Below are 19,802 nucleotides of genomic sequence, written 5' to 3'. Positions count from 1 at the left end.
TCCTGCTGCCTCTGCTTGATTTCCTCCTTGTCCGGATGGAGCTTTCTTGGGCTTGGAGGAGATTCTTGCCTATCAAGCAGCTCTCCCGCACACCTCTTCTCTCCAGGGCTGTGTGCGATGGGATTCTTCCAAGCAGGTCTCTGAAGAAGTTAATGTCTGCTCTCCTGAAGTCCAGGGTTGTGCTTTTTGCCCTGCTCCCTTCTCTCAGCAGCCTGAGCTCCACCAGCTCACGGTCACTGCAGCCAAGGCTGCCCCTGACCTGCACACCCCCAACCAGTTCTCCCTCATTTGTGCGTAGGAGCCCCAGCAGAGCACCCTTCCTTGCTGGCTGCTCAGTCACCTGTGTGTGAAAGTTGCCATCAACTCATGCCAGAAACCTCCTAGATTGGTTGTGAGGAATCCTGACATCCTACAATGTCAGCAAAGAAAGCAAGCTGACCTAGAGTTAATATCTGAGAGCGCATGGATTTGGAATTTGTAGTGAGTGAAATGCAAAGGAAGACAAAAGAAGAATATGAAGGAGGGTGTGCAAGATCATCTGGTCTTCTCTCCTTCGTTTACATTCATGTCTTTTTTTTTTCAAGAGAAAGCACTGAGGGGATGTAGATATGTTTCTCTGCTTGCTCCAAGGATTCTAACAGAGAAGAGAAATTTACAGCTCCCATTTGTCCACACACACAGACCAGCCATGTTCACTGTCAGGTGAGTGCTTGCAGGATAATCAAGCCTTCATCCTAAGAGCAAAGGCCCATCTATTTACCCTGAAGTGACTGGGACTCTCCACGTTCTGGATGGTACAGATAGCTGTAAGTACTGCAATGATAATACTCCTTATTAGCATGATACTTGTCACAGTTGTCACGGTACAATGCTGTTTTTCCTACCCGGCTGCAGAAAATCACGAGAGGTGGGTGGAATAGGGAAGTATCTGCATTTTTGGCAGAGTTCAGAGCTTGTGGTTCAAAGTGCAAAATGCCTTTTTGTACGGCTTGTCTTTGCGCCTCTGAGGCTGTGATGCCTTGATACGTCCAATACGCACAGTAGTAAGTGCCGGAATCCCTTGGGGTTAAAACATCTATCGTGAGACGATAAAGCAGCTCAGTAGGATGCTTCCAGACTTGAAATCTGCTTCTATCACCGCTGTCATCAAAATAAGGTGACTGTCCCGACATGTACAGGATCCTCTTTGGGGGCTCCCCAGGAAGGTGCTTGTACCAGTGCACGTAGTCGTTGGTGCTCATTTTGCACTCCATGGTGGCAGAGCTGCCCTTCACCTCCCTCTGCAGCGCTGGGGTTTGCACTGGCACTGCCTGCGCGTCTCCACCTGGCTGGGGAAGCAGAGAAATTGTGTGAGGGGAAGAAACCGCTGGAGTTTGGTGTCAGGACTGCATTGCAAATGAAACCTGGAAATGAAATGAAGACAAATCCATTATAAAGCCCATCAGGTGCAGAAAGCGTCAAGCAACCGGGAGGAGGAAATGACTCACTCAGAACATCCAATGGTTGTTCTTCAGCTTGTTGCCATTGAGATGTTTACATTTACTGACAAGCTAAACCACACCACTAACAGTGTAGAAAGTACCTAAAATAATCATCTGAAATAGTTTCTCATTATCTATCTATCTACCTACCTATCTATCTATCTACCTACCTACCTACCCACATACCTACCTACCTCTCAGACTGCCTACTGAGCACACACATAAAAACACAAATTGTGCAATCTGGCTCTTAGAAAGGATGTTCTCCTCTCCTCAGGCACCCCTAAGCTGTCCCAGAAGGATGTTTCACCATCCTTTCCCGGAATATACTGCCTGCTTTGGTAGCCCAAATGGGATAAGTCATAGTTAACTATCATCTCTTACAGCTCCCAAGTGTCTGGTCAGCCTTATGTCTCTACACCAGACACGGTTTGTCCCCAGGATGTCCTCCTGGGACGGCACTCAGCTCCTCTGGGCCGGTTCCTCTGGCAGTAGTGTCCTGCAAACAGCAAGGCGGTTGAGCAAGTACTATGTGCAAGTGCCTGCCTGCCTTGATGGTGGGGTTGTGGCACCAAATTGGACAAATACAGCTGGAGCCTCCTTTGCACGAGAGCCCCAGCGGCTGTGGCAAAGCCAGGGTGAAGCATGCATGGCTCGCAGCCAGCTGCTTGCTGCCCTCTGCTTTTTCTTGTACTTTCCCTCACTTCAGAGCCCTCAAAAGGTGCCCTGCAAAGACTTCATGGCATATGGTTACTTGGGCAGCAGCCACCACATACCATGCTTTTCCCTGAGAAACATTGCTCCTTTTCTGACCCAAAAGAGATGATCTACTCTGGACTCCTTTTTTTAAGGGCTTTGTCAATAGCAGGGTACACAACTAAGAGTCTCATCTCACAACTAGTACAGAAAGTTCATGTTCTTCTCTTGACCTTGTGACAGAGACATGAATTGCTTTGCTTTGCTCCTTGCCCGTTATTTATACTTACATACTCAGCCTAAACCTGTTGGGATGCGTTAGTGGCAGGAAGGTACAACCGTGGTTCTCTGCATTTGACAGGAAGCCTGCTGCGCAGGGGATGGGCAGCTTTCTGTAGAGGCTGCCTGTGGTCTGCTAGTTCTGTGGGACTTCCAGTAGGCACAGTAGTAGGTACCTTCATCGTTGGAGTTAATGCCCTTGATTAAGAAAGTGCAGACATTTGTACCTCTCTTTGAAGAAGAATACTTGCTCCTATAGGCATTGTCGTCATACGAAGCTTGACCTGATCCGATATACAGAATCCGTTCGGGAGCTTTGGAGGGGATATGTCGGTACCAATGTATAATTGCAGACTGGAAGTTGGATATGCCCTCAGCTATACACTCGATCCATGCAGTTTTACCTTGGCCTCTGGTAATGGATACACTCTGCTTCAGAAGCACTTGTGCTTGTCCATCTAGAAAGAGGAGAGAAAACACAACAAACACTCTTAGCCTGCTATTCCTTCACACTTGTAAATACGGGGTGCCTCCTGCTGCTGCTGCTGCTGCTGCTGCCCCCCCGCGCTGTGCCGTGGTGACAAGGGGAACGTACAGGACCAGGCTGCAGCCAGGGCCAGGAGCGGGAGCAGCAGCATCCCGAGGGCTCTCGCTGGCTTCTGCCTCTGGGAGGAAGGCGACAGCTCTCCAGGCAGGGATGGAGGGCTGCGGCTGAGGAAAGGAAATGACTCACTGGGGCATCCTGTGGAGAGGCTTTCCTGACAGCAGGCGGGTGATGTTGAGATAAAGCTAACCGTGAACAGGCTGATTCTACTGGAGACCGGTAATGCTGGGTCCTTTGGGATCAGAACACAGTGGTCCTGTGATTTTAACTATCAGGTTTTGGCCTTAAACAGAAAAGGGGTGCAAGCACTTACATTAGTGCCCTTCTGCTTGCAAAATGGAAATATAAGTATCTGTTGTATAGTTGCTAGTTTTTTTGCAGGTCTGCTGCTATGTTCGATGCGAAGCCCCACCGAAGTCAGCTAAGAGACTTGTGTTTTAATCTAAAGGAAGGCTTGCTCAGCTCCAGACAGAAAAGAACGTGAACATAAACCAAGATTCTCTACCAGCAGAGAAGTACTAAGTGGGAACATTACATCTTAGTCCTGAGTGGTGCTTCAAGTTTATTTTCACTGTTGTCCTTCTATTGTACCACACAAATGATGGAACTGGGGATTTATTCCAAAGACATAGCTTGAAAGCTGGTGAGAAGTGAAAGCTCTTCCCTTCTCTTAGCTAGCCCATCCAGTAAACTCACGCAGCGGCTGCCTGTAAAGCGTGTCTGATTCAAGGCTGATGGGGAATGTCGGGTGGGGATGTTCCTGCTTGTTGTCAAACACTTCAGGATCTGGTTCAGGAAGCAGAGCACGTCTTTGTGCAGGTTCCCTATGGCTTTCTACTGCTGCGCATCCCACCTAGCACAGTAGTAGGGAGCGGAGTCTTGCAGAGTTCCTTTGCTCACTGTCAGGGTGCAGACAGATTTGGTGGCATCCTTCTCAATACTAAATTTCCCATCATCAGACTTGTTTTCAAGGAAAAGCCGGGAGGACATGTAGGCAATGCGCTTGGGAGCTGTGTTTGGCCTCTTTCTGTACCAGTGAATGAAAACGTTGTTAAAATCAGGATCGGAGACATGACAGTTGATTAGCACTGTTTTGCTTTCTGCCTTGGTGATGGATATGGGGGTCTGCTGCAAGTCTTGTGCAGAACTGCCTGTGAGAAAGAAAGAGAAAATTAGTAACGTGAAGCTGAGTTAAGAAACCATCCCCTTTGCCACCGGGGGATGTGCAGGCAGCGAAGTGAGCGTGGCACGTACAAGAAAAACCAGCCGTCAGGATGAAAGTGCTCAGTAGCCACATTGTTGCTGCCCTCCTTATGGCTTCCTGACAGGGACAGAGTCAGGGGGAGACTGAAGCAGGGATGAAGCAGATCTTGGTTTAGTACCACCCAGTGAGGCTGTGCCAGCTGTGATGCCTTAATTGTGTACAAGCCGTTGCCGTTGATTAACACTTGAGTAGAAGGGAAACAAACAAACAAAAACAAACCCCAAAACCCAAAAAGAACTTTTTAAGAAGAGAGCCCACTACTGAGGAAAACATAAGTTTTGTTGTTTTGTTTTTTTTTTTTTTTTCCCCAGGGAATTTGCTGAGATGATGAGTAAAGTGTGACCATTTTATTTTCCTCAACATATGATTGATGTGCGCTAACTTTTAAAATCAGTTCTTCATATCTGGATTTTTAAGGCGCAGTGGCGATCAAAGGATGGAAGAGGAGAGAGGCCCTTCAAAAGCAGGCAAAATAGCTGGTTTTGGCTGCCTGAGGCTTTGCGCAGCTCCATCTACAAGGACAGCAGAGAAAGAGCACTCTTGTGACAGCAGCGACCAGCCCCCAGGGACTCACAGACTAGGACTCTCCCAAGCCCCTGCGACTCACATCTACAGCAAAGGGCTGACGCAGCCAGAAGCCCTTGTAGCAGCAACACGTGCATTGCGCAGTGCCGAGCCTGCCTCCCTGAGCCAGCCAGGAGCAGAGTCCGTCCCCGGCAGGAGGGAGCAGGCACCTCAGGAGAAGAAATGAGGGGCTCAGGTACCCATCACCCAGTGGCAGCTCCTCTAAATGCCTTGAGCTTTCTGGGGCCGCAAGAGATCTCCTCTGTCCCCTCATGGAAGTTTCTGCAAGTGGTGGTACCCTGCAAAAGGATACCACTGCCCAGAGCAGCTCCCAAAATTAAGCCCTGTGTGAGCAGCTACAGCTTTTCTTTAAGGAAGTTGCCTCGTGACCAGCAACTGAGACTGTACCACAGTCATAGGCAGGTTGCTTCAGCAGTTCATTGCCCCACTCTTACAGATTTCTGCCTTATTTGTAGCCTGAGGTCCCCTTGCTTCACTTCTGCCTGGGTATATCTTTGCTTCTAGTGAGAACCCCGTTCTCCCAGATTTATTCCCCAGAAATGGTACTAGACAGAGATCAGGTTTTCATTCCCTCACTCTCTCATTGACTGAGATGTTGGAGGCTCCAAGCACAGGATGATTTTTCATCCCGTGACAATACCGCTGAAGCTCTTCCTTTAACAATTTGTCCCATTCATTTTGAACCTTGAACATCAACGGGGATCCTGCAACATAGCTTCTGCCTGAAATCCCTGTTCCTACAGTCAGTGTGTGGAGTTACCCAGTACTGCAAAGGAAGCTCCAGTGTTTTCAAACTTTTACTGACAGCTCCAGTAATTTAAAAATCATGAATATGCATCAAAATTTTAACAGGCTAAAATACATGCTTAGCTCTCTAGCTTAAACGGAAATGCTTTATAATATCAACTTACATGACATCTGCAGGACATCAGTAGTAATACACCCATTTTCATCTTCTTCTTATGTTCTTAAACCTGCAAGAGAGGCATTTTTAGAACATTGTCTGTGTGTCTGATACGGTTTACTATCTGATTTTCTAACCAAAATACTGTACACATCTCAAGCCAAATGCTGCACACGGGCCTAAGTATTTTCATAGCAGCCAGCATTAACCAAAGAAGCCAGAACCTGATTTGAAGAAAGTTCAAGACTGAGATCTGAATACCTACTGACGAACAGGCCTCTCCCCAGGCTAACTCCCGTCTCTGCTGCTTCCTCACCCAGACCGTACGAAAAATATGCCTTATAATGACAGTTTACTGATACTGATGCTATCGGGGTTCTTTGTTTTGAAAGTAGAAATCAGTGGCATGAATGACGCTGCAAGCTGGAACCTGGGTAGAATCAAGGAAGACTATAAAGCCCTGGGGGTGCAAGTGGAAAACGTTGGTGCCCAAGTTATCTTGTCCTCCATTCTACCAGCTGGAGGGAAGGGGGCAGCCAGGAGTAGGCGTATAATGTATATCAGCTCCTGGCTACATAGCTGGAGCCATCACGAGGGTTTGGGCTTTTATGACGATAGGAATTTCTTTGACTAGAACCTGTTAGAGAGGGATGTAATCCACCCGAAGAACAGGAAGACAAGCAAAGGAGGAAGGAGACCTGCGTGGATGAGTAAGGAGCTGCTGGAAAAAACTCAAAGGGAAGAAAGAATTTGACAGTATGTGGAAAAAGGGAATGGCCACTTGGGAGGAATACAGGAATGTAGTCAGAGTGTGTAGCGATGCAACAAGGAAGGCTAAGGCCCAGTTGGAATTAAAAGTGGCAGGGGAAGTCAAGGACAAAGAGAAGGGCTTTTTCAAGTACATCAGCAGCAAAAGGAAGACTAGGGAAAATGTCGGCCTGCTGCTGAATGAGGTGAGTGCCTTGGTGATGGAGGATACAGAGAAGGCAGAGTTACTGAATGCCGCCTTTGCTTCAGTCTTTACTGCTAAGGTCGGCCATCAGGAAACCCAAAGCCTGGAGGCAGGAGAAAAAGTCTTGCAAAAGGAAGACGTTCCCTTGGTCGAGGAGGATTGGGTTAGAGAACATCTAGGCAAACTTAACATCCACCAATCTATGGGCCCTGATGGGATGCACCCACGAGTGCTGAGGGAGCTGGCAGATGTTATTGCTAGGCCACTCCCAATCATCTTGGAAAGGTCATGGAGAACAGGAGAGGTGCCTGAGGACTGGAGGAAAGCCAATGTCACTCCGGTCTCCAAAACGGGCAAGAAGGAGGACCCAGGGAACTACAGGGCCAGTCAGCCTCAGCTCCATCCCTGGGAAGATGATGGAGCAACTTATTCTTGGGGTTATCAATAAGTACGTGGAGGAGGAGAAGAATGTTATTGGGAGGGGTCAATGTGGATTGACCAAGGGGAAATCATGCCTGACCAATCTGATAGCCTTCTATGACGGCATGACAAGCTGGGTGGATGAAGGGAGAGCAGTGGATGTTGTCTACCTTGACTTCAGCAAGGCTTTTGATACTGTCTCTCATAACATTCTCGTTAGCAAGCTTAGGAAGTGTGGATTGGATGAGGGGTCAGTGAGGTGGGTAGAGAACTGGCAGAATGGCAGAGCCCAGAGGGTTGCGATAACTGGTGCAGAGTCTAGCTGGAGACCTGTATCCAGTGGTGTGCCCCAAGGGTCAGTGCTTGGTCCAGTCCTCTTCAACATATTGATCAATGACCTGGATGAGGGGACAGAGTGCACCCTCAGCAAATTTGCTGATGATACTAAGCTGGGAGGAGTGGCCGACACACCGGAGGACTGTGCTGCCATTCAGCGAGACCTGGACAGGCTAGAGAGCTGGGCAGAGAGGAACCATATGAAATTCAACAAGGGCAGGTGTAGGGTCCTGGCCGTAGGGAGGAATAACCCCATCCACCAGTACAGGTTAGGGGTTGAACTGCTGGGATGCAGCATTTCGGAGAAGGATCTGGGAGTCCTGGTGGACAAGAAGTTCTCCATGAGCCAGCAATGTGCCCTTGTGGCCAAGGCGGCCAACGGTATCCTGGGGTGCATTAAGAAGAGCGTGGCCAGCAGGTTGAGGGGGGTTATCCTCCCCGTCTACTCTGCCCTGGTGAGGCCACATCTGGAATATTGTGTCCAGTTCTGGGTGCCCCAGTTCAAGAAAGACAGGGAACTACTGGAGGGAGTCCAGCGGAGGGCTACAAAGATGATTAGGGGACTGGAGCATCTCTCATATGAGGAAAGGCTGAGAGAGCTGGGTCTGTTTAGCCTGGAGAAGAGAAGACTGAGAGGGGATCTAATTCATGCTTATAAATATCTAAAGGGTGGATGCCTAGAGGAAGGGGCCAGACTCTTCTCGTTGGTGCCCAGTGACAGGACAAGGGGCAATGGGCACAATCTGGAACCCAGGAAGTCCCATCTGCATATGAGGAAAAACCTTCTTCACTTTGAGGGTGACCGAGCACCGGAACAGGCTGCCCAGGGAGGTAGTGGAGTCTCCTTCTCTGGAGATATTCAAAACCCGCCTGGACGCCATCCTGTGCACATGCTCTAAGTGATGCTGCTCTAGCAGGGAGGTTGGACTCGATGATCTCTGGGGGTGCCTTCCAACCCCTACCAATCTGTGAATCTGTGAATCCAGCTCAGTGTAGAGAACCAGTAAGTGGTTTTGATGAGCTCATTCGAGCCATTTTTGAGACATGAGTGGTGAGGGCTATGCAACACATGGAACTGAATTCAACATTGATCGTTATTCTGATTTCAGCTAGGAAATCATGAGCTAGGAAAAAACTTCAGGCCTATCTGGAACACTGCTGCCATCTTGAATAAGGAAAGTGTCTGCTTCCACACCTGAGTCATCCCATCCCACTGCTCCTTGTGGCGTGGGAGACACCTGAATGCAGGCTCCCCGTTTCCCTGGTGCTTTGGCCTGCCTGCCTGCCTTCCTGCCTTCTTGCCTTCCTCCCTGCCTGCCTGCCTTCCTTCCTGCCTACTTTCTTGCCTGCCTGCCTGCCTTCCTGCCTGCCTGCCTTCCTCCCTGCCTTCCTGCCTGGGGAATGTCGGGTGGGGATGTTCCTGCTTGTTGTCAAACACTTCAGGATCTGGTTCAGGAAGCAGAGCACCTGCATCTTTGTGCAGGTTCCTGATGGTTTTCTACTGTTGTGTGTCCCACCTAGCACAGTAGTAGGGAGCGGAGTCTTGCAGGGTTCCTTTGCTCACTGCCAGGGTGCAGACAGATTTGGTGGCATCCTTCTTGTCCTGAAAATAAGCGGTTTCTTGCAGAAGCTAGGAAGAGAGCGTAGCCTTTCAGCTATGCCTATCTTCAAACAGTTCTGAGCATGGCTCAGGTAAGATTTAAGAACCATCATATGAACAATAAGAGTCTAAGAGAGGATTAGCACGATCCCCTTTGCACTTTGCACTTGCTGGGTCAAAATCTCTGGCTTTTGGCAGCTGATGCTTCCAAGGCATCAGTCAGCACCGAGCATGTCCTGCTTCTCCAGAGCCTGCGCCTGAGGCCAGGCAGCTCATCCACACCAGGGGATGTGAGCGGGGATCTTTCAAGTTGTTTGTGGTTGAGTCGCTGAGGGCCTATTTGTCTAGGTGATCTCTAAGTATCTACCACGGTGACTATGCCAGTAGGCGCAATAGTAGGTAGCAGTGTCTTCTGGAATGATGTCATATATTGTAAGAATGCAGAGTTTCTGGCTAGAAAGTTTTTGAACTATGTACCTGTATGCTTGGAAGCCGTCATCTACAGTGGTTACCCCCGAAAAATAGAGCACCCTCTCTGGAGCTTTATTTGCCTTCTGTTGATACCAGTGTATGTAGGCACCATCAAAATCTTCAGAGACATCTTTAAAGTGACATTCCAGGTGTACACTTCCTTTAGCCTTGGTGATGGATATAGGGCTCTGCATGGGAATTTCTTGTGCAAATCCATCTAGAAAAAAAATATAAAACGGAGAAATGATGTAATTAGGTGGAATTGTGGGATTTGGGAAGGTGCCTGTCAGCAGAGCCATGGGTGTCTGTGAGGAGAGGTAGGAAAATAGGGAAGGATTTACAAGAGCAAGCGGCTGTGGCCAGAAGCGCTGCCAGCAGCAGCATGTTTGCTTGTCAGGCTCTGCTGTCATTTGAGACTCCGAGGAGAAGGAAACCGGCCCTGGTGCAGCGTGAGCAGTGGTGCATGGGAGGAGGAGGGGACTTCCTTGAGTGCCAGCTGGAGACACTGTGTGTCAAGGCAGAGGAAGGTGTCCCCTGAGCTCCTGCGGGGAGTAGTGGGAATGGGGGAGTGAGTGGGAATGGAAGGGGAAAGGCAAGGGAAAGGGCAGGGGAAGGCAAGGCAAAAAACCCAACCTGTTTAAAATTGCTCCGTGTGGGATTTTGTGGTACCCAAATTAGGTAAACAATTTTTCCAGGCACTTAGAGGTGCTGACACGTGGAGCAGGCAGACTGTAGTGGGGAACCTTTTCTTAGAAGTGCTAGGCAGTGGCAAGCAAATCGTTCCCACCACCGAGGCACTTTCTTCAGCATGTTGTCTTTCTTTTCCTGCCTTCTCTTTCCTTTGGGAGAACAGTGGCTGGACTAGAAAATCAATGCAATATTTGCCCTGCTCCAGGGCCACCAGACTCCTGCCACGGCTGTGCAAACAGCACCAAACAAGCAGGTCAGTTTCTAGTATTTATGTGCTAAGTCTTCAGGCAGTGAAGATTTCCTTTGCCCTTAAAATAGTAGATGTGTGTTTGAAGACCAGAGTGTTAACATCAACCCAGACTTTGCCAAGGACAATTGTGCAGGTTAGCTGCTCTTTTTGGGCAGCAGAAAAAGGTTTTGTCTTTCTGCAGATCCTGTCAGATGGAGTGAAGAAGACAGGGCAGTGACACAGTTACAACCTTGTGGTTCAGATGTTAAGGGAGGGGTTTGGGGTTGTTTTTCTTATTGCCTTGATGGTCTTTGGATTTCTATTACAGTGAGATTCCCAGTAGGCACAGTAGTAAGTAGCAGCATCATCTGGAATTGCATCTTTTATTGTAAGAACACACCATTTCTGTCCAGAAACCTTTTCAACCATGTACCTGTTTGCTTGAAAGCCACTGTCAACTGAAGCTGACCCTGATGAAAAGAACAGTAGCCTCTGTGGAGCTTTACCCTCCTTCTGTTGATACCAGTGTATGAAAAGGCCACCAAAATCTTCAGAGACGTCTTTAACGTGACAATCCAGCTGTACACTTCCTTTAGCCTTGGTGATGGATATAGGGCTCTGCATGGGAATTCGTTGTGCAAATCCATCTAGGGAGAGAAAAAAAAAAAGGAGGAGAAAGTAATTAGGTGGAATGGAGGGATTTGGGGAAGGTGCCTGTCAGCAGAGCCATGGGTGTCTGTGAGGAGAGGTAGGAAAATAGGGAAGGACTTACAAGAGCAAATGGCTGTGGCCAGAAGCGCTGCCAGCAGCAGCATGTTTGCTTGTCAGGCTCTGCTGTTGTTGAGACTCAGAGGAGGGTGAAAGGGAGCCCAGATGGGGAGAGTGTTGTGTGGGAGGAGGAGGGCACTCTCTTGAGCAGCCTTCAGGGGCAGGTCTTCTGTGCACAAGCAGGTGGGTCACATTTGTAGAAAATCTGCTGCAGGCTGGCAAATGCTGAAATTGCTTAGAAGGTTGTAGTCCCGTTGGGTTTTCAGGTGAAGGTGAGAATGATTGTGTCCCTTGAAAACGTGACCCAGAGCCACTAAAACACAGTTGTGAGGGAGAGCAGCTCCAGCTGTGTATTGGGCATGAAGGTTTCAGCCTGGAGGTCATGTTGGTGGGTGGTGAATGCGTGCCATTCCCCAGCAGAGTGTGGAGAGGTGCTGAGAGCCCGAGCAGATGGGAGGTGTTCAGCCACTCAGTTAGGGAGCTGCTTTTGCTGCTGCAGCTTAGTCACCCAGCTGCGGCACACCCAAGTGCCCGGGGTGCCCCTGTGCTGGTGCTGCCCTCCACCGAAGCAGCTGGAGCCCATCAGCTGGCAGCGACTGGGACAGCTGCACCTTGGGGATGTGCCTCCGCTTTGGTGTTGAGGGTGGGAGGAAATGCACAGCCGCAGGATTTCTGTTTCGAAGCTCAGATGAGATGCAAACACTTCTTGGGAAGGAAGACTGGAAAACAAAAGCAAGCCTGGAGAGGGCTGCTGTGAGCAACCGTTGCAGAAGGGGCATCTCACTGAGTGGGGCTGGTGCTGTGGGATGCTCCCCTGTGACCGGTGATCCTGGGCTGCCACTTGCCCGGCGTGAGGGAGATGAGATGCTTTGGCCTCCCTCCTGCTGGCTGTGGCCACATGCAGCAAGCCAGGGCTAAGCACGTGTTGCTAACCGGCCTGGAAAGGTGCCCGTGAGCGCAGGGCTGCAGGGAGAGGCAGGCAAGGAGAGACCCCTGCCTCTGTGTGTTGGCGATGGAAAGGGTCCCTCTCTTCCCAATAAATAACTGTGGGAAAGTTTATTTAATTTCCTGTCAGGCTACCCTGCAGGGGATGTGGAGGAGAATTAAGGATTAATTGGAGCTAATCACAGTGAAAACTGTGTTGGCAATTGTGACCCTAAATCAGGCCACTGTTGCCAAAAACTACCACCACATGTATAAAACACAGCAGTACATCGCTATTCTTCTGATCAGGCAGCAGCAATCTGTCAGGCACCTGACCCCAAATGAAGAGGAAAGGAATATGGTAGTGAGTGGGTCTCACACAATTGAATATCTCAATTAGAGGCACTGCCTGGGTTTTTCACTGCAGCTTTCTAACACAGCAAGTCTCCTAGCAGACCTATTTAGAGATCGAACTTGATGGTTACTATTCCAAGAGCACACATGCAGTGGCCAGAGTCTTTTTCAACAAAATACCTTTCCCGGTTCAAATTATCACCAGATAGACTAGTCACTGATTATAGAATCATAGAATCTCAAGACCTATAAGTTCCTCAAGTCAAACCATCAACCCAACAGCACCATGTCTACTAAATCATGTCCCAAAGCGCCATGTCTACACGTCTACATGTTTTTTGAACACCTCCAGGGATGGTGACTCCACCACCTGTCTGGGCAACCTGTTCCAATGCCTGACAACTCTTTTGGTGAAGAGATTTTTCCTAATATCTCATCTAAATCTCCCCTGATGCAACTTGAGGCCAATTCCTCTTGTCCTTTCACTCGTTACTTGGGAGAGGAGACTCCCAAGATGATGAAGTGGCCAAGATCCACTTTGCAGATAGCTTCATGCCCTAAAGCTCTCTAAACAGCTTCCCCTTTCTAAAATCATGCTGACCACTCCTGAGCACCACCTTCACCTTTGTGTGTCTGGCAATGGTTTCCAGGAGTAGTTGCTCCATCTCCTTCCCAGGGTTTGAGATGGGGCTAAAGACCTGTAGTGCCCCGGGTCTTGCTTCTTGCCTTTCTTGAAGACAGGAGTGACATTTGCTTTCTTCTAGTCTTCAGGAACCTGTACTGATTGCTGTGACCGTTCCAAGAGAACTGAGAGTGGCTTTGCAATGCCTCAGCACTGGCGGGTGCATCCCGTCATGCACCGCGGAATTATATATGTGTAATTACATATGCTTTAAGTGCTCACTAATCTGATCATCCTCCAAGGAAGACCAGGGGAACATCTTCCCTGCTCCAGGCTTTCCCTGTGGTCTCAGGGGCCTGGGATTCCTGAAGGCTGGTCTTAGAGGTGAATACTGAGGCAAGGAAAGCATTGAGTACCTCGGCTGCTTCCAGGTAATCTATCCCCAGGTTCCCTGCCCTATTCAGCAGCTTGCCCTAGTCTTTCTCTTGCTGCTGATGTACTGGCAGAATGCTTTATTATTTGGCTTTACATCCTTTGCCAAATGCAACTCCAGCTGGGCTATTGCTTTCCTAAAGCCGTCCTTGCATGATCAAACAGCAGCTCCAGACTCCTCCTGGGTCACTTGCCCCTGCTTCCACCTCCTGTACACCTCACTTTTATGCCTGAGTTCAGTTAGGAGCTCTTTGCACATTCATGAAGGCCTCCTGCTGCCTCTGCTTGATTTCCTCCTTGTCCGGATGGAGCTTTCTTGGGCTTGGAGGAGATTCTTGCCTATCAAGCAGCTCTCCCGCACACCTCTTCTCTCCAGGGCTGTGTGCGATGGGATTCTTCCAAGCAGGTCTCTGAAGAAGTTAATGTCTGCTCTCCTGAAGTCCAGGGTTGTGCTTTTTGCCCTGCTCCCTTCTCTCAGCAGCCTGAGCTCCACCAGCTCACGGTCACTGCAGCCAAGGCTGCCCCTGACCTGCACACCCCCAACCAGTTCTCCCTCATTTGTGCGTAGGAGCCCCAGCAGAGCACCCTTCCTTGCTGGCTGCTCAGTCACCTGTGTGTGAAAGTTGCCATCAACTCATGCCAGAACCGTCCTAGATTGGTTGTGAGGAATCCTGACATCCTACAATGTCAGCAAAGAAGGCAAACTGTCCTGGATTTAATATCTGAGAGCGCATGGATTTGGAATTTGTAGTGAGTGAAATGCAAAGGAAGACAAAAGAAGAATATGAAGGAGGGTGTGCAAGATCATCTGGTCTTCTCTCCTTCGTTTACATTCATGTCTTTTTTTTTTTTCAAGAGAAAGCACTGAGGGGATGTAGATATGTTTCTCTGCTTGCTCCAAGGATTCTAACAGAGAAGAGAAATTTACAGCTCCCGTTTGTCCACACACACAGACCAGCCGTGTTCACTGTCAGGTGAGTGCTTGCAGGATAATCAAGCCTTCATCCTAAGAGCAAAGGCCCATCTATTTACCCTGAAGTGACTGGGACTCTCCACGTTCTGGATGGTACAGATAGCTGTGAGTACTGCAATGATAATACTCCTTATTAGCATGATACTTGTCACAGTTGTCACGGTACAATGCTGTTTTTCCTACCCGGCTGCAGAAAATCACGAGAGGTGGGTGGAATAGGGAAGTATCTGCATTTTTGGCAGAGTTCAGAGCTTGTGGTTCAGAGTGCAAAATGCCTTTTTGTACGGCTCGTCTTTGCGCCTCTGAGGCTGTGATGCCTTGATACGTCCAATACGCACAGTAGTAAGTGCCAGAATCCCTTGGGGTTAAAAAATCGATCGTGAGACGATAAAGCAGCTCAGTAGGATGCTTCCAGACTTGAACTCTGCTTCTATCACCGCTGTCATCAAAATAAGGTGTCTGTCCCGACACGTACAGGATCCTCTTTGGGGGCTCCCCGGGAAGGTGCTTGTACCAGTGCACGTAGTCGTTGGTGCTCATTTTGCACTCCATGGTGGCAGAGCTGCCCTTCACCTTCCTCTGCAGCGCTGGGGTTTGCACTGGCACTGCCTGCGCGTCTCCACCTGGCTGGGGAAGCAGAGAAATTGTGTGAGGGGAAGAAACCGCTGGAGTTTGGTGTCAGGACTGCATTGCAAATGAAACCTGGAAATGAAATGAAGACAAATCCATTATAAAGCCCATCAGGTGGAGAAAGCGTTGAGCAACTGGGAGGAGGAAATGACTCACTCAGAACATCCAATGGTTGTTCTTCAGCTTGTTGCCATCGAGATGTTTACATTTACTGACAAGCTAAACCACACCACTAACAGTGTAGAAAGGACCTAAAATACTCAATCATCTGAAATAGTTTCTCATTATCTATCTATCTATCTATCTATCTATCTATCTATCTATCTACCTACCTACCTACCTACCTACCTACCCACCCATATACCTACCTACCTCTCAGACTGCCTACTGAGCACACACATAAAAACACAAATTGTGCAATCTGGCTCTTAGAAAGGATGTTCTCCTCTCCTCAGGCACCCCTAAGCTGTCCCAGAAGGACATTTCATCAGCCTTTCCCAGAATATACTGCCTGCTTTGGTAGCCCAAATGGGATAAGTCATAGTTAACTATCATCTCTTACAGCTCCCAAGTGTCTGGTCAGCCTTATGTCTCTACACCAGACACGGTTTGTCCCCAGGATGTCCTCCTGGGACGGCACTCAGCTCCTCTGGGCCGGTTCCTCTGGCAGTAGTGTCCTGCAAACAGCAAGGCGGTTGAGCAAGTACTACGTGCAAGTGCCTGCCTGCCTTGATGGTGGGGTTGTGGCACCAAATTGGACAAATACAGCTGGAGCCTCCTTTGCACGAGAGCCCCAGCGGCTGTGGCAAAGCCAGGGTGAAGCATGCATGGCTCGCAGCCAGCTGCTTGCTGCCCTCTGCTTTTTCTTGTACTTTCCCTCACTTCAGAGCCCTCAAAAGGTGCCCTGCAAAGACTTCATGGCATATGGTTACTTGGGCAGCAGCCACCACATACCATGCTTTTCCCTGAGAAACATTGCTCCTTTTCTGACCCAAAAGAGATGATCTACTCTGGACTCCTTTTTTTAAGGGCTTTGTCAATAGCAGGGTACACAACTAAGAGTCTCATCTCACAACTAGTACAGAAAGTTCATGTTCTTCTCTTGACCTTGTGACAGAGACATGAATTGCTTTGCTTTGCTCCTTGCCCGTTATTTATACTTACATACTCAGCCTAAACCTGTTGGGATGCGTTAGTGGCAGGAAGGTACAACCGTGGTTCTCTGCATTTGACAGGAAGCCTGCTGCGCAGGGGATGGGCAGCTTTCTGTAGAGGCTGCCTGTGGTCTGCTAGTTCTGTGGGACTTCCAGTAGGCACAGTAGTAGGTACCTTCATCGTTGGAGTTAATGCCCTTGATTAAGAAAGTGCAGATGTTTGTACCTCTCTTTGAAGAAGAATACTTGCTCCTATAGGCATTGTCGTCATAAACTTCATCAGATCCGATATACAGAATCCGTTCAGGAGCTTTGGAGGGGATATGTCGGTACCAATGTATAATTGCAGACTGGAAGTTGGATATGCCCTCAGCTATACACTCGATCCATGCAGTTTTACCTTGGCCTCTGGTAATGGATCGTTGACTCTGCTTCAGAAGCACTTGTGCTTGTCCATCTAGAAAGAGGAGAGAAAACACAACAAACACTCTTAGCCTGCTGTTACTTCACACTTGTAAATACGGGGTGCCTCCTGCTGCTGCTGCTGCTGCTGCTGCCGCTGCCCCGCGCTGTGCCGTGGTGACAAGGGGAACGTACAGGACCAGGCTGCAGCCAGGGCCAGGAGCGGGAGCAGCAGCATCCCGAGGGCTCTCGCTGGCTTCTGCCTCTGGGAGGAAGGTGACAGCTCTCCAGGCAGGGACGGAGGGCTGCGGCTGAGGAAAGGAAATGACTCACTGGGGCATCCTGTGGAGAGGCTTTCCTGACAGCAGGCGGGTGATGTTGAGATAAAGCTAACCGTGAACAGGCTGATTCTACTGGAGACCCGTAATGCTGGGTCCTTTGGGATCAGAACACAGTGGTCCTGTGATTTTAACTATCAGGTTTTGGCCTTAAACAGAAAAGGGGTGCAAGAACTTACATTAGTGCCCTTCTGCTTGCAAAATGGAAATATAAACATTTGTTGTACAGTTGCTGTTTGGTTTGCAGGTCTGCTGCTATGTTCGATGCGCAGCCCCACCGAGGTCAGCTAAGAGACTTGTGTTTTAATCTAAAGGAAGGCTTGCTCAGCTCCAGACAGAAAAGAACGTGAACATAAACCAAGATTCTCTAGCAGCAGAGAAGTACTAAGTGGGGACATTACATCTGCAGTCCTGAGTGGTGCTTCAAGTTTATTTTCCCTTATGTTCTTCTGCTCTGCCACACAAATGATGGAACTGGGGATTTATTCCAAAGACATAGCTTGAAAGCTGGTGAGAAGTGAAAGCTCTTCCCTTTTAGCTAGCCCATCCAGTAAACTCACGCAGTAGCTGCCTGTAAAGCGTGTCTGATTCAAGGCTGATGGGGAATGTCGGGTGGGGGTGTTCCTGCTTGTTGTCAAACACTTCAGGATCTGGTTCAGGAAGCAGAGCACGTCTTTGTGCAGATTCCCTATGGCTTTCTACTGCTGTGCATCCCACCTAGCACAGTAGTAGGTAGCGGAGTCTTGCAGAGTTCCTTTGCTCACTGTCAGGGTGCAGACAAATTTGGTGGCATCCTTCTGGTCTGTAATAACAGTAATAACTGATGGTTAGCACTGTCCCCTTTGCACTTTGCACAGTCAAAATCTCTGGCTTTTGGCAGGTGATGCTTCCAAGGCATCAGCCAGCACCGAACATGTCCTGCTTCTCCACAGCCTGAGCCTGAGGCCAGGGATCTCATCCACACCAGGGGATGTGAGCGGGGATCTTTCAAGTTGTTTGTGGTTGAGTCGCTGAGGGCCTATTTGTCTAGGTGATCTCTAAGTATCTACCACGGTGACTATGCCAGTAGGCGCAATAGTAGGTAGCAGTGTCTTCTGGAATGATATCGTGTATTGTAAGAATGCAGAGTTTCTGGCTAGAAAGTTTTTCAACCATGTATCTGTTTGCTTGGAAGCCATCATCTACCACTTTTACTCTTGAAAAATAGAGCACCCTCTCTGGAGCTTTATTTGCCTTCTGTTGATACCAGTGTATGTAGGCGCCATCAAAATCTTCAGAGACATCTTTAAAGTGACATTCCAGGTGTACACTTCCTTTAGCCTTGGTGATGGATATAGGGCTCTGCATGGGAATTTCTTGTGCAAATCCATCTAGGAAAAAAATATAAAACGGAGAAATGATGTAATTAGGTGGAATTGTGGGATTTGGGAAGGTGCCTGTCAGCAGAGCCATGGGTGTCTGTGAGGAGAGGTAGGAAAATAAGGAAGGACTTACAAGAGCAAGCGGCTGTGGCCAGAAGCGCTGCCAGCAGCAGCATGTTTGCTTGTCAGGCTCTGCTGTCGTTTGAGACTCCGAGGAGAAGGAAACCGGCCCTGGTGCAGCGTGAGCAGTGGTGCATGGGAGGAGGTGGGGACTTCCTTGGGTGCCAGCTGGAGACACTGTGTGTCAAGGCAGAGGAAGGTGTCCCCTGAGCTCCTGCGGGGAGCAGTGGGAATGGGGGAGTGAGTGGGAAGGGAAGGGGAAAGGCAAGGGAAGGCAAGGGAAAAAAAAACCAAACCCTGTTTATCCTTTGTGCCTTAACATGAAATGGAAGAAGAGGATGGTTCTAAGCAGCACATCATCAGCTGTGACAGATAAGAGACTGTAAATCTCTGAATTATATTGGTCCATATGGGATTTCACGGTATGCGAATTAGGTAAACAATTTTTCCAGGCACTTAGAGGTGCTGACACGTGGAGCAGGCAGACTGTAGTGGGGAACCTTTTCTTAGAAGTGCTAGGCAGTGGCAAGCAAATCGTTCCCACCACCGAGGCACTTTCTTCAGCATGTTGTCTTTCTTTTCCTGCCTTCTCTTTCCTTTGGGAGAACAGTGGCTGGACTAGAAAATCAATGCAATATTTGCCCTGCTCCAGGGCCACCAGACGCCTGCCACGGCTGTGCAAACAGCACCAAACAAGCAGGTCAGTTTCTAGTATTTATGTGCTAAGTCTTCAGGCAGTGAAGATTTCCTTTGCCCTAAAATAGTAGATGTGTGTTTGAAGACCAGAGTGTTAACATCAACCCAGACTTTGCCAAGGACAATTGTGCAGGTTAGCTGCTCTTTTTGGGCAGCAGAAAAACGTTTGGCCTTTCAGCAGCTCCTGTCAGATGGAGTGAAGAAGACAGGGCAGTGACACAGTTACAACCTTGTGGTTTAGATGTTAAGGGAGGGGTTTGGGTTGTTTTTCTTTTTGCCTTGATGGTCTTTGGATTTCTATTACAGTGAGATTCCCAGTAGGCACAGTAGTAAGTAGCAGCATCATCTGGAATTACATCTTTTATTGTAAGAACACACCGTTTCTGGCCAGAAACCTTTTCAACCATGTACCTGTTTGCTTGAAAGCCACTGTCAAATGAAGCTGTCCCTGATGAAAAGAACAGTAGCCTCTGTGGAGCTTTACCCTCCTTCTGTTGATACCAGTGTATTATGGTGC

The 19,802-nt window shown here is 48.9% G+C and overlaps 3 gene segments (V, D, J or C); all 3 read right to left on the bottom strand.

Moving 5' to 3' along the window:
- Window positions 1-2,495: 2,495 nt before the first annotated feature.
- On the bottom strand, window positions 2,496-3,143 carry LOC129202389 (probable non-functional immunoglobulin lambda variable 1-50). The segment is given in 2 exon segments: window positions 2,496-2,914; window positions 3,052-3,143. Coding segments are annotated over 2 exon segments (462 nt in total).
- A 751-nt stretch (window positions 3,144-3,894) lies between these two features.
- On the bottom strand, window positions 3,895-4,360 carry LOC129202388 (probable non-functional T cell receptor gamma variable 10). The segment is given in 2 exon segments: window positions 3,895-4,211; window positions 4,315-4,360. Coding segments are annotated over 2 exon segments (360 nt in total).
- Window positions 4,361-18,134: 13,774 nt separating this feature from the next.
- Window positions 18,135-18,651, bottom strand: LOC129202387 (T cell receptor gamma variable 4-like). The segment is given in 2 exon segments: window positions 18,135-18,478; window positions 18,603-18,651. Coding segments are annotated over 2 exon segments (387 nt in total).
- Between the last annotated feature and the right edge of the window lie 1,151 nt (window positions 18,652-19,802).

Source organism: Grus americana, chromosome 2, assembly GCF_028858705.1.
Source record: "Grus americana isolate bGruAme1 chromosome 2, bGruAme1.mat, whole genome shotgun sequence".
Taxonomy (NCBI): Eukaryota; Metazoa; Chordata; class Aves; order Gruiformes; family Gruidae; genus Grus; species Grus americana.
Note: the sequence above shows the minus strand (reverse complement) of the source record. Positions and strands in the feature narration are given on the sequence as shown.